Consider the following 13,022-nt stretch of genomic DNA (forward strand, 5'->3'; position numbering starts at 1 on the left):
TGAAAGGACAGGAAACAGGAAGGAGGGGGGAGGAGTTGAGGAGGCAGAGTGAGAGTTACAGAGGGTGCAGCTGCAGTTTGGTAAAGAGGTTTCCACTGTAAAAATAAAATCATGTTGAAGCTTGTTAGTACCTTGCCTGGTTTCATACAACAAATAGTATCTGGACACTGTCACTAGAAATCCTTCTTTTAAAACATCAGTTCATAACTTAAACAAATTAACTTGGAATACAGGGTCTTAGCCAAAAATAATAACTCTAAACAGCTAAGGGGTAGGTTAGTGAATATTTCTAGATGTACAAGTCTTAAAAATAGAAGCCAAGATTGTCTTATAATATTTGTCAAAAGAACAGACTGAATATCATCTTCCCTTCCCAGTGCAGGATTACTCTTGGCACGTTGGCAGAGCAGCCTTAAAACTGACAACCAGATAGAAGTGGATTCTGCTGGTGTAGGTGAACCCCCAGGGCATGTAGGGCTTACTCCTGCATAGGGGGTATGTCAGGGCGTGGCTTGGAGAAGGATTGGAAGCATGGCCAGAGCCGGCTCCAGGCACCAGCGCAGGAAGCAGGTGCTTGGGGCGGCCAATGGGAAAGGGCAGTACGTCCAGGTCTTCAGCGGCAATTCGGCATCGGGTCCCTCAGTCCCTCTCGGAGGGAAGGACCAGCGGCAAAATTGCCACCAAAGAATGAAGTGGTACGGTAGAGCTGCCGACGATCACGGCATTTTAAAAAAAAAAAATTTCTTTGCCACTTGGGGCAGCAAAAAAGCTGGAGCCGACCCTGGGCATGGCTAGAGAGTCCTGTGCTCCAGATAACTCTAGCTGCCGAGTGGCTCCTGCCTTTCATTCAGCTATTTTTGTATTTTGTATTTAACTTCCTTCTTGCCGATTGTCAGTAGCTAAAGTAACATGCTTTGTGTATCTATCTATGCCATATTCAGTGGCATGCTGCATTTTCACTAAAGTCTTCACAAGCAGGATTCTATGGGTTTCCATGATTCTGGTTCAGCTCAGATAATTGGCCCTGTCCTTCAGTTCTTATTCATTCAAGTCAAAACCTTTTGTCTGTGTCAGGACTGAAAGACCAGGAGTTATTGTCATACTATGGGCCAAGATGTTACTAAAATCACAGATAGTAATGAACACATATGTTAGATCAAAGGTGGGCAAACTATGGCCCGCAGGCCACATCCGGCCCACAGGACCCTCCTGCCTGGCCCCTGAGCTCCTGCCCAGGAGGATAGCCCCCGGCTCCTCCCTTGCGGTTCCCCCTTACCCTCAGCTTGCTCCGCCACTGGCGCAATGCTCTGGGCAGCAGAGCTGTGAGCTCCTGGGGCAGCGTGGCTGCAGAAACCAGCATGACCCAGTGCTGCACGGTGGCGTAGCTGGCTCAGGGTGGTGCAGCTGCAGCACCGCCAGCCACCGGTGCTCCAGGCAGCATGGTAAGGGGGCAGGGAGTGGGGAGGGGGTTGGAGAGAGGGCGGGGGAGTTTGGGATGGTAGTCAGGGTGGTCAGCAGAGGGCGGGGAACAGGGGGGTTGAATGGGGGCAGGGGTCCCGGGAGGGGGCAGTCAGGGAGAAGGGGTGGTTGGATGGGGCAGCGGTCCTGGGGGGCGCAGTCAAAAAGCAGGGGGTTGGATGAGGTGGCAGGGGGCTGTCGGGGCAGGGGCTCCAGGGGACAGGAAACAAGGGGGGGTTGGATGGGGCAGGAGTCCCGAAGGGGCCATCAGGGGGCAAGAAGCAGGAGGGGTCAGGTAGGGGGTAGGGGTGGGAGTGGGGCTGGGGCATGCCTGGCTGTTTGGGGGGGCACAGCCTCCGCTAACTGGCCCTCCATACAATTTTGGAAATCTGATGCGGCCCTCAGGCCAAAAAGTTTGCCCACCCCTGTGTTAGATGCTTACAATACTATAGATTTCTTTCTAAAAATCTATTACCACAGACCCTGTTCTGTTTTATTATAACAGCTGCTCCTGCTATTATGCAGCAAACCAGTTCCTTATTTAGCACCAGCGTTCAAAATCCCAAAAAAAATGATAAGAGCTATTTTTCACATAATTTATCTGTATGTATTATGCTTCTTCAAATATTCAGATTTGTCCTCATTATCCTGTGGCTCCATTCTTGGAGATTCTTAAAATGTTTAAGCTTTAAGGAGGAATTAAATTGTTGAACACATTTCAAACAACATAAGAGTTATTAAAAGGCCATATTCCTGTATTCTTTACTCCGGCAAAACTCACTTCATATCAGTCAATGACCACTTTGCCTCCGCAAGGAATGAGAGATGCACATGCTGTTCTACCATGGGAGGAGTGGGGAGGAAAGAATACTGTGACTTTGAACCCTTCGGATTTCAGTCAAATCCGTCCCTCCGGAGTGAGGCATTTATGACACTGTGGAGAGGAAAAGAGACAGGGCTTGAAAGATCAGCACTCAACGGATCTACAGAGACTTTTGAACAGAACCAGCAATTTGAGTTCCCTTTCCCTTCCTCAGGAAACATGACTCCCTTCGGAGCTGTGCTGCTATTGGTTCTGCTCCCTCTCCAAGTGGTTAGAGGGTACAAAAGAGAATTAATTCTGCTTTATTCTGCAGTTATTTCCCAGGGAAATCCACATGTCCTGAGAAGTGCACATTGCACAGAGTGGCTAGTCCTGGCTTCACCTCAAGCCACAGAGCCCTGACTATGCATGAAGTTCATACAGAAGAGCTGCCATGATCCATAGGGGCTAAGGCATAGCATGACAATGATCCTGCTCTCCCCTATCGCCTACATGATGCACACAATTCAGGGTTGTTATGCTCTCTTTTGCCTCTCTTCATCTAGTATCACATAGAAAAGGGGAGCTGATGGCCCTGTTGCATTTGAGTCACAGTATTTATGATACGTCTGTATCAAAGTGATGAGAATTAATGCATCTACAGTGTAAATAATGTGGAATGGAAACATAAAAGGGCAGATTAATAAAGATTGGAAAATTATTGTCTTTCTAAACAATGCAGATTATCTTGTATTTGAATTCCAAACTTGTCATAGACCTCAACTTCAAGCTGATTTGGGTATGGATCCCAATTCTGGTTTCAGTTACACCAGCCTTTCTTCTGGGGACCATCATTCACAGATTCATAGATTCCAAGGCTGGAAGGGACCATTATTATCATCTAGTCTGACCGCTGTATAACACAGGCCAGAGAACTTCTCCAAAATATTCCTAGAGCAGGTCTTTTAGAAAAGCATCCAATCCTGATTTTAAAATGGTCAGTGATGAAGAATACACCATGATGTTTGGTAAATTGTTCCAATGGTTAATTACTCTTATCATTAAAAAAATATGCCTTATTTCTAGTTTGAATTTGTATAGCTTCAACTTTCAGCCACTGGATCATGTTCTACCTTTCAGTTCTAGACCAAAGAATCCATTATTAAATATTTGTTCCCCATGTAACCAAGTCACCCTTTAATCGTCTCTTTGTTAAGATAAATAGATGGAGCTCTTTGAGCTATCACTATAACACATTTTTTCTAATATCTAATCATTAATCATTTTTGTAGCTCTTCTCTGAACCCTCTCTAATTTATCAACATCCTTCTTTAACTGTGGGCATCAGAACTAGACACAGTATTCCAGCAGTGTTTTTTTCCCAAATGCAGAACAGAAATATTTATTGAACACTTTTTCCTTTTCTGCATTATTATTGATAATTCTACCACTTCCTTCTAGTAAAGGACCAACTCCATTGTCAAGATTATTTTTGTTCCTACTATATTTTAAAAGCTCTTTATTGTCCTTAACTCTCTTAGCCATAGATTTCTCCTTGTGTCCCCTTGCTTCCCTTATCAATTTTCTACAAGTCCTAACTTCTGATTTATATTCACTATCAGCCTCCCTTTTCTTCCATTTGCTATACATTTTTATTATTTTTTATTTTTCATTTATTTAAATGAAATTATTCTTGATTCACCCCAGGATGAATGAGATCAGGGTCTTGCTCTTTATTTTTCAAGATCCACTGCAGAGAATGCAATAAAGTAAAATCTCTAAATCTGAAATGTACTTACTCCTTTCCAAGGTTATTAAATGTAAGGCAGCCATTGCCTGGGAAGCAGGGAATCCCTTTTCTATTGAGGAGGTTGAAGTCGCCCCACCCAAAGAACATGAAATTCGAGTTAAGGTAAGTCATCTACATTGACATGGGTGTAAAACTGGAGTTGCATAGCAGTGAAGGCTATTACATTTGAAAGAAGCAGTTAAGATTCACCAATATATCCTGGCTGTGCAAAGCAGTCATAAACATAAACAGTTTAAAAGCCCATTTATGATGGGTTGACAGCTGCTTTGTGTTGCTTAAGTGCGGCAGAGCAGCCAGAGCGCACTTCGTTCCCTAAATCACACCAAGATGTACATGCGGGCAAAATTTCATGATAATCAGATTTAATTCACTTTATGTGTTGCTTCTCAAAAACGAAAAACAAAAAAAAAAGGATGGACATATATTTTGGGATTATTTGTCTCCATAGAAAGGGCATTCAAATGTTTATTTTCTACTGTACCTGTTGACAATTGTTGGGTCAGGCAAAACCACAATACTAATGAAGTTCCAGTGCTTGGTATTGTCAAGGCAATAGCTCAAATTTCCCATTAAACTTGGTGGTATTGCAATGGTAAGAGCAGCTCTCTAATTTGATTCAAGTCACAGTTGTAATTCTCCATTATCAACCTATAGTGTGAATGTAAAGATGTTACTGCCTTGCAGATTGTTGCCACGGGGGTGTGCCGTAGTGATGCTCATGCTGTAAGCCCCAGTTTTAAAGAGGGGCTTTTTCCTGTCATCCTGGGCCACGAAGGAGCAGGAATTGTGGAGAGCACTGGACCAGGAGTGACTAGATTTAAACCAGGTACTGAGATATTAGCTATACCATTGCAGTGTCAGGGACTTATTCGCCATTTGGACACAAGGGCTATATGTTGGTGATGCTTTGTTGATGATTTATACTGGTATAAACTGCTGAAAACAATGAAGAACCAGGCCTACCAGAGTAGAAGTTTTTACCTTAGTGGTTATACACTGTGGAGGATAAAATGCAATGGGATGAAGCTTTTTGTCTCCAAAGTTATCTGTTATGCCAGAAGACATGGCACTAGTAAATTTGTTTTAAAAGACTGCTTATAAACTGAACTCCTCCTACACACACCCCCACATGTGATTGGGGATATTATTACTCTCTGTAAATACATTGCGGGGAAGGAAGGAAAACACCAGGGAAGATTTAAGATTTAAGCTGAAGGACAATGCTGGCACAAGAATAAATGGGTATAAACCAGCCTTAAACAAATTCAAACTGGACATTAGAAGAAGTTTTCTAACTATCAGAGGGCTGAGGTTATGAAACAGCTTCCCAATAGGAGTTGTGGGGCAAACAACTTAATTAGTTTTAACAAACAGAGCTGGACAAATTTATGAGTGGGATTGCATGACACTGTTGCTTGTGACGATGGGAGCAAGGTTCAGCAGCCTGATTGTCCTTCCATTTTGTCTTACGTTCCTAAATCTCATGCTTTGGGACTCATCTCTTTGGGTCAGGAAGGGATTTCCCCCTCACAGTTTATTTGGAGGGACGGGAGTGTCTCCTTATTCTGAAACAGCAGCGATGGCCGCAGCTGGAGACGGGACACTGGATAGGGTGGGCTAGTACCCATTGCGAGTGGCAATGGGATTTCTTTATTTTTGCCTTCCTCTACAGCATAGGGGGCAGGTCACTTACTGGAATCATCTGGGTATATCTCACTTAATCAGTTCCTAGCTATTGCAGGGGCCTCAGGCACTGATGCACCTCAGGCCCTCTGATTCTCTGCTTGTAGCACATAGTTTAGTTTCTGGAGGGTTGTATTATTTTGGTCTAATATTGGTTGTTGGGTTTAGTACAGGGATGAGCAAACTTTTTGGTCCAAGGGCCACATCTGGGAATAGAAACTGTATGGCAGGGCATGAATACTCAGACAATCGGGGTTGGAGTGCAGGAGGGGATGAGGGCTCTGGTTGGGGGTGCAGACTCCAGAGTGGGGCAAGAAATGAGTTCAGGGTGTGGGAGGGGGCTCTGGCCTGGGGCAGGGGAGAGGGATGCAGGTGGGGGTATGGGCTCTGGGCTGGGGATGAGGGGCTTGGGGTGCAGGAGGGTGCTCCGGGCTAGGAACAAGGGGTTCAGAGAGCGGGAGGGGAATCAGCACTGGGACAGGGGATTGGGGCGTGGGGGGAGGCTTAGGGGTGCAGGCTCTGTGCAGCACTTACCTCAAGCGACTCCCAAAAGCAGTGGCATGTCCCTTCTCCAACTCCTAGGCAGAGACATGGCCAAGCAGCTCTGCACGCTGCCCCATACACAGGTGCTGCCCCTGCAGCTCCCATTGGCTGTGGTTCCTGGCCAACGGGAGCTGTGAGGGCAGCACACAGCGTGGAGGCCCCTGGCTGCCCCTATGTGTAGGAGCCAGAGGGGGGCCATGTTGCTGCTTCCAGGAGCCGAGTGAAGCGGCCCCCGACTCTGCTCCCTGGCTGGAGCGCCAGAGCGGGGTAAGCCCCAGACGCTGCTCCCCAGCGGAAGCTCGAGGGCCGAATTAAAATGGCTGGCTGGCCGAATCCGGCCCACGGGCCGTAGTTTGCCCACCCATGGTTTAGTAGGTGGGTCTGGGTGTTTTGGTGGGCTGTGATATGCAAGAGGTCAGGCTAGGTGATCTGGTGGTCCTTTGATCTCTGGCTTTGATATCTAGGAGTGTGTGACAAGCAATAACTCTGATGTAGCTAATGGAGATACGATTACAGTTGTTTAGGATTTGAGAAGGAAAGACCACAAAGCAATTCACATAGATCCTGCTGGAGATATGTCCCCTTCAGTTATTGTACACAGAACAGAAAAATATCTGCAGAATAAACTAGAAATGGAAACTTATGCTGCCTGGCCAAAGAACTCTCGGTGTATTTAGATTGAACAGACTGACCTTCACTGCTTCCGTTGCTGAAACACCCAAGTTCTATCCTTTTCTTCCTCTTGCCCATATTTTTTTTTTTGGTTGAAGTCACTGATTCAGAAACTTCTCCACTCACAAGTTTGAAAGAACAGCTTCTGAAACTGATGCCCTTGGGGCTGGTTGGCAACAAGTGATTGATGAGTGTCACCAGGGCTGTCACTGCTCCCCAGAGCCAAAGCTAATGCTGCCATGCCCAGTCTCAGGCAAGGAGGTTTATTCTTTAAAGAGAGGTTAACAAACAAACACAACACAGTCCTAACTCAGCTTTTGGTCCCAGGCTTCAGGGTCCCAGCCTCTCTCCGCTCTGCTCCCCCCCAGAGCAGCAGCTACAAGGCTGCGTCTCTGGCTCTAGGGACTAGGGTAACCAAATAGCAAGTATGAAAAATCAGGACGGGGATGGGGGGTAATAAACACTTCTATAAGACAAAGCCCCACATATCAGGACTGTCCCTATAAAATCAGGACATCTGGTTACCCTACTAGGGACCCACCACAGGAGAAAGCTCCACTCCAGTACAGCTTCCTCCTTTGGGGTCAGCCTATCTCAATCCTTCCTTCTCCCTGCTGCCTATGCAGACCTCTATAGGCCCAGCTGTAGCCCAGACCTCTTTAATTATCTGTACTGGGCTTACCCACTCTAGTCCAGGGCACTGCTCTCCGTCTGTCCACAGAGACCAGCTACCCTATGACAATGAGCAAAGCAGGTGGCTCTTCCCTCTCTCATCTGATGAGAATGGTGTAATGCTATTAGGCTTTCTCATTCCCTCTATAACCCCTGGGGCATTTTTTTAGTGGTGTTTTTGGGGTGGGAGGTTGTTTTGTTTTTACACAACCACACACTGATACAACCTTCTCTTTTCTGGCTTGCTGTATCATCACCCTCAGTTCATCCAAAATGTGGCTGCTAAAATTATCTTCTTTGTCCTCTGATCTAAACATCTCACCCTCCCTTTGACTTCCTCCACTGTTTCCCATGTGCCTAACAAACAGAATTTAAACTTCTTGTGCTCATCTTTAAGGCTCTACCCAACTCAGTTCTGGCTTTCATCTATCTCATCTCGTCTCCCTCTGTGCCCTGTTGCTGTCCCACTCCCAGCTCTGTGCCTTCCCCAATGTTGCCCAAAATACATGGAATTCCCTTTTCACTGCAGCACACCAAGCCACCACCTCCTCCTCACTCAAGTCCTTCCTAACTGCTCACAAGAAATGTGCACTGGAAATCAATTAATAACTAATAATAAAACTCACTCCCTTTCGTGGGTTGCCCAGTGCATCCTGTTTCCTCTGTATATTCCCTCCAGGACAGGGATTGTTGTTTTGTGTTTTTTACAGCACCCAGCATGCTGTCAGCTGTCCTACCATCACAAGGTCAGTTGACACAGTCCCAGCCTGGAAAAGATGTAGAGTTGTTCCTGTCTCTAGTGTGTGAGAGGGAGTATAACAAGACCTGGATTATCGTTCTGCTAGGCTGTCACATACTGAGTGGAAAATAGACATTCAATGTAACATGGAGTAAATAACATTGTTAGAAACAGTCAATCATGTGAGCTAAAATATTGAATGTAATATTTAGCATTGCAAGCAAACCAGAGGTTGAGTAACTAACAGAGAATTATCAGAGGGTTAGCTGTGTTAGTCTGGATCCACAAAAACAACAAAGAGCAGAGAATTAGACATATATAGGACCTACAGGAGTTCCAAGAATGGAGAACGTGTAGGGCTGGGCCTATGAGACTTCAAAAAAAAATCTGGTAATAACTTTAAACAATAAATATTCATTTTTCTAGGTGACAAGGTTATCCCACTCTACATCCCTCAGTGTGGTCAATGCAAGTTCTGCTTGAGTCCAAAGACCAACCTTTGTGAAAAGATCAGGTAGGAATTTCAAATATTTTACCTTGCAGGGAGCAGTAGGAGAGGCTTTTCCATTGGGCCACAGCTACGGAGGTGCTGAGAGGCAATCATGGAGGCAGTTACAGTTCCATGATTCTCAGTGCAGCTTCATCCTGGGGACTGCTCTAACTTTCACAAGATGGGATAGGCCATCCACCACCTGCCAGTAGCTGGAGCACAGTATGCTTTAGCCATGCCTTATCCCTCCTGCCCCTGACAGGTCTCTTACACTGGGGTGAGAATGATGGTATAGGAGCCAGTTACATTTCTTTATGGGTCTCCCACCATACCAGGGAAAGACGCTGCAGGGGAAATGTGGGGGTTTTCCTCTCCCTTTTTGTGCCAAGAGGAGTCAGGTCAGAGAACACTTCACTTTCTAGTCATCTTGCTTGCCAGACACTTAGACCATGTAATGAATAAAATATTGGTCTTTGCCAGCTTTTAAATCCAAGTAATAGCCACAGGAAATTTATTCTCAAGTATTTAGTTATAATATGTGACTGTTACGAGCCAGGTGACGCACTAATCCAGCAGAACATCTGGAGACCTCAGTTAAAATCCTTGCTCAGGACAGATATGAAAATGAGTTTGATGGTTGGTCTCCTCCTGCCCCTGCCCCTGCCCCAAGCACGACCCTGCAGCTCCCATTGGTCGGGAACCATGGCCAATGGGAGCTGCAGGCGTGGCACCTGCGGACAGGGCAATGCACAGAGCTGCCTGGCCATACCTCTGTGTAGGAGCCAGAGGGGAGACATGCTGCTGCTTCCGGGAGCAGCTTGAGGTAAGCACTGCCTGGAGCCAGCATCCCTGTTCCCCTCCCAGGCCCCAATCCCCTGCCGCAGCCCTCCGAAACCCTTAGTCCCAACTCAGAGCACCCTTCTGCACCCCCCATCCCAACTGCCTGCCCCAGCCCTAAGCCCCCTTCTGCACCCTGAACTCCTAATTTCTGGCCCCACCCCAGAGCCCACTCCCCCAGCTGGAGCCCTCACCCCCTCTCACAACCCAGCCCCCAATTTCATGAGCATTCATGGGCCGTCATACAATTTCCATACCCAGATGTGACCCTCGGGCCAAAAAGTTTACCCACCCCTGGCCTAAATTCTACTGTTCACATTCCACAAAGACCAACTCATCATTTGGCAAAATTGACAATTTTTGTTCAAGTGCTGCCCATGACTGCAGTAGCAAAAGGACGGTGAGTAGGGGATGCTGACAGCAGGGGACAGTGAAGTCTAAATTCCGTTTTTGTTGTTGTTGTCTCCCTAGCAAAATTAAAACACCTATTTCTGATCAAGACCTGATGCCTGATGGTACCAGCAGGTTCACCTGCAAAGGGAAGCAGATTTACCACTTCATGGGGACTAGCACCTTCTCTGAATACACTGTTGTAGCGGAAACCTCTCTTGTCAAAATTGATGCTGCTGCTCCCCTAGATAAAGTCTGTCTGATCGGCTGTGGATTTTCCACAGGTTATGGGGCTTCCCTCAATACTGCCAAGGTGAGCTAATTAAGGCTCAGCTACTCACTGTAATAACATGAATACCCTTTGATTACCCTAATCAATTCCCTTTGATTAGGAACTTGTTCCACATGATTGTAATGAATTCAGTAGGTTTACTCACATGAAAAAGTGAGCAGTATTGTCTCTAAAGGTTAATTAAAAAATAAAAAGAATATGCTCTTCTGGAACATTAGTCTTAACCATTTTATATTATACATATATATGCATATATAATGTAAAATAATTTAATAAAAAAGTTTTACGTAGTGTATTGTTACTGTATTTTTACACAGCGTTTTATATATTTTTAAAATCTTTAGTACAGTTCTAGTTTTAAAAACACAACTGTACTTCACAGTTTACGTATAACCTCAGTTTCAAGTTTCCACATTTCTGGGGTTAATAGTAATGAACACTAAGCCAACACACCAAGTTCCATTTGAGAGGTGTGGTCTGGGTGAGTCATGAATCAAAGGTCTTGATATCATCACACAAACAGTGGATCATTTCTTATATTTTTCAAACAATAAAAAGGATATGGCCCCATCCAGCCTGTGCATTTGCTGAGGTTTATTGACATGAGCCGGAGATCACAGACAAACATTTAGAAAGCTCCTTTTGTCTTCAGAGTTCTAAGGCCATTCCCTAACCTTTCTTCCTATTGCAGGTGGAACCTGGGTCTACCTGTGCTGTCTTTGGCTTGGGAGGAGTTGGCCTGTCAGCTGTCATGGGCTGTAAAGCTGCTGGAGCTTCTCGGATCTTTGCAATTGACATCAACAAAGATAAATTTTCACTGGCAAAAGAGTTAGGAGCCACTGACTGCCTCAATCCTCAGGATTTCAAGAAGCCCATTCAGGAGGTTATAACTGAAATGAGCAACGGTGGAGTCGATTTTGCCATTGAATGCATCGGTAATGTTGCTGTCATGGTATGTGTCATGTTCTTCTGCACCAGATATGGACTGGTCACAGAGCTTGCTTATGTACACCAGATGTGTTCACCATAAGATCCTTTACTGCTCTGCCAGGTATGGCTAAGGTTAGCTTTAAATAAGGTATTTTACACACAATGCCACCTAATGACTGAACCGTATAATACAGTTTAGCATTCCATTACAGTGTGTATATTTTGGTCTAGGTCTGTGCTCTGTTACAGCGGTAATAGGTGTGATACGAACACTTAGATGGGATAAACAGTTGGATATATTGAGATTGTTGTTTTTATTAAAACAGACAGTAATCATTCATTACAACTAAATACCCTCCAAGTGTTATGTTCTAAAGATCCTCCCAATAACGGTCTCCCTCAATGGCTCTTCTTCATAGTATGGTACACTCCTGCCATGGAACTTACAAGAATGCTAACATTAAATTTCTATGGGTTGTACAGTGCCTTTACAGAGGTTACTGAAGGGTGCACTTCCTAGCTACAACTTCCTGAGGTGTTGCTTCTGAGGCAAGCAAAATGTCCCAAGGAGCTCATGAGGCACCTGTCGTTGCTGCATGCTTTAATGGAGAAGGGGAAACCGGCCCCTTTTCAGGGATGGATTCTTAGTATGGCTTTTGCTGTCAGAATTCCCCTCTTCTTTCAAACCTGAAGTACAAGGAACAAGATTGTTCCTGGCCCCTGCACAGAGACACAAGAAGGTCCTCGTGCCCTCTTCCTCACTCCCTGGTACCTAGATCTGTGCAGGTTTGTGATATAGCAACATGCCTTCATCTGGCCACTGTATCATATGGAAAGCCAAAGGCAACCTCACCTATTCCCACTAGCTGCCAATTCAGACACTGCCCATCCTGCTGTTTGGGAAAGAAAACCATACAAGCAAGCCATTACATAAAGCATTTCCATTCATCATCTTCTCCAGTGCTCACTAGCTGCCCCAATCAACAAGGTCTCCAGATCAGGCAGCAAACCTGTAACCTCAAAATTCCATTTCCAGCCCTCAATAATGCAGACTGAATGTACGTTCTCCTCACCTTTATGCGCTGTCCCCAATGAGGTGCATACAAAGATATCCTATACACACTTTTGGAAATGTACAGGTTCATATGCTGCCATTTCACAAGCCAGAAAGCTTCAAAAAGAAATGTATTAAATTACTCAATCTTTTTTCTTTTTAATTATTTAGTAATTACTAACTTCTTACATCCTACTTAACCCATGCAAACTGGTACCAAGTATACCACAGACCTGCAACACTTATCCTATCTCCCAGCAAAATTTTGGATTCATGAGTTAAGAAATCATGGGATAGCCTCTATAAACCAAATTACTGTGTCACACGAAGTATTATCATTTACAAGAATATGATTCCAGTGCCAAATTCTAGTTCTGTTCAACCCAATGAGAGTACTATCATGGCCTTTATTGGAATCAAGATTTGACTTTTAATGCAAATGAAATAAGACTGAACTACTAAAACAAGCATAATTACTGTAAAATATCAGAGTCTTTAAGACAGGTGATCATGGTATTGTTCAGGTAAGACTAAACACAATACTGACAGAGTTCATGCAATCTTTCTGCATAATTATGTTAAGTCAATCTTACCTGTTTTGCAACTTTATGTCTAGTTGAATTGCAGTGGTGAGGAGTGGGATCTGTTCC

At 44.9% G+C, this 13,022-nt stretch overlaps 1 protein-coding gene across 1 annotated transcript in view; it reads left to right on the forward strand.

Moving 5' to 3' along the window:
* Window positions 1-13,022, forward strand: part of LOC127046849 (all-trans-retinol dehydrogenase [NAD(+)] ADH4) — a 29,723-nt gene that overhangs the window by 12,275 nt on the left and 4,426 nt on the right. Inside the window, exons 2-6 of the mRNA XM_050944456.1 lie at window positions 4,071-4,172; window positions 4,755-4,896; window positions 8,806-8,893; window positions 10,178-10,409; window positions 11,080-11,340. Coding sequence (XP_050800413.1) covers window positions 4,071-4,172; window positions 4,755-4,896; window positions 8,806-8,893; window positions 10,178-10,409; window positions 11,080-11,340 — 825 coding nt within the window. The remainder of the gene's footprint in view (window positions 1-4,070; window positions 4,173-4,754; window positions 4,897-8,805; window positions 8,894-10,177; window positions 10,410-11,079; window positions 11,341-13,022) is intronic.

Source organism: Gopherus flavomarginatus, chromosome 3 (genome assembly GCF_025201925.1).
Source record: "Gopherus flavomarginatus isolate rGopFla2 chromosome 3, rGopFla2.mat.asm, whole genome shotgun sequence".
NCBI classification, from domain to species: Eukaryota; Metazoa; Chordata; order Testudines; family Testudinidae; genus Gopherus; species Gopherus flavomarginatus.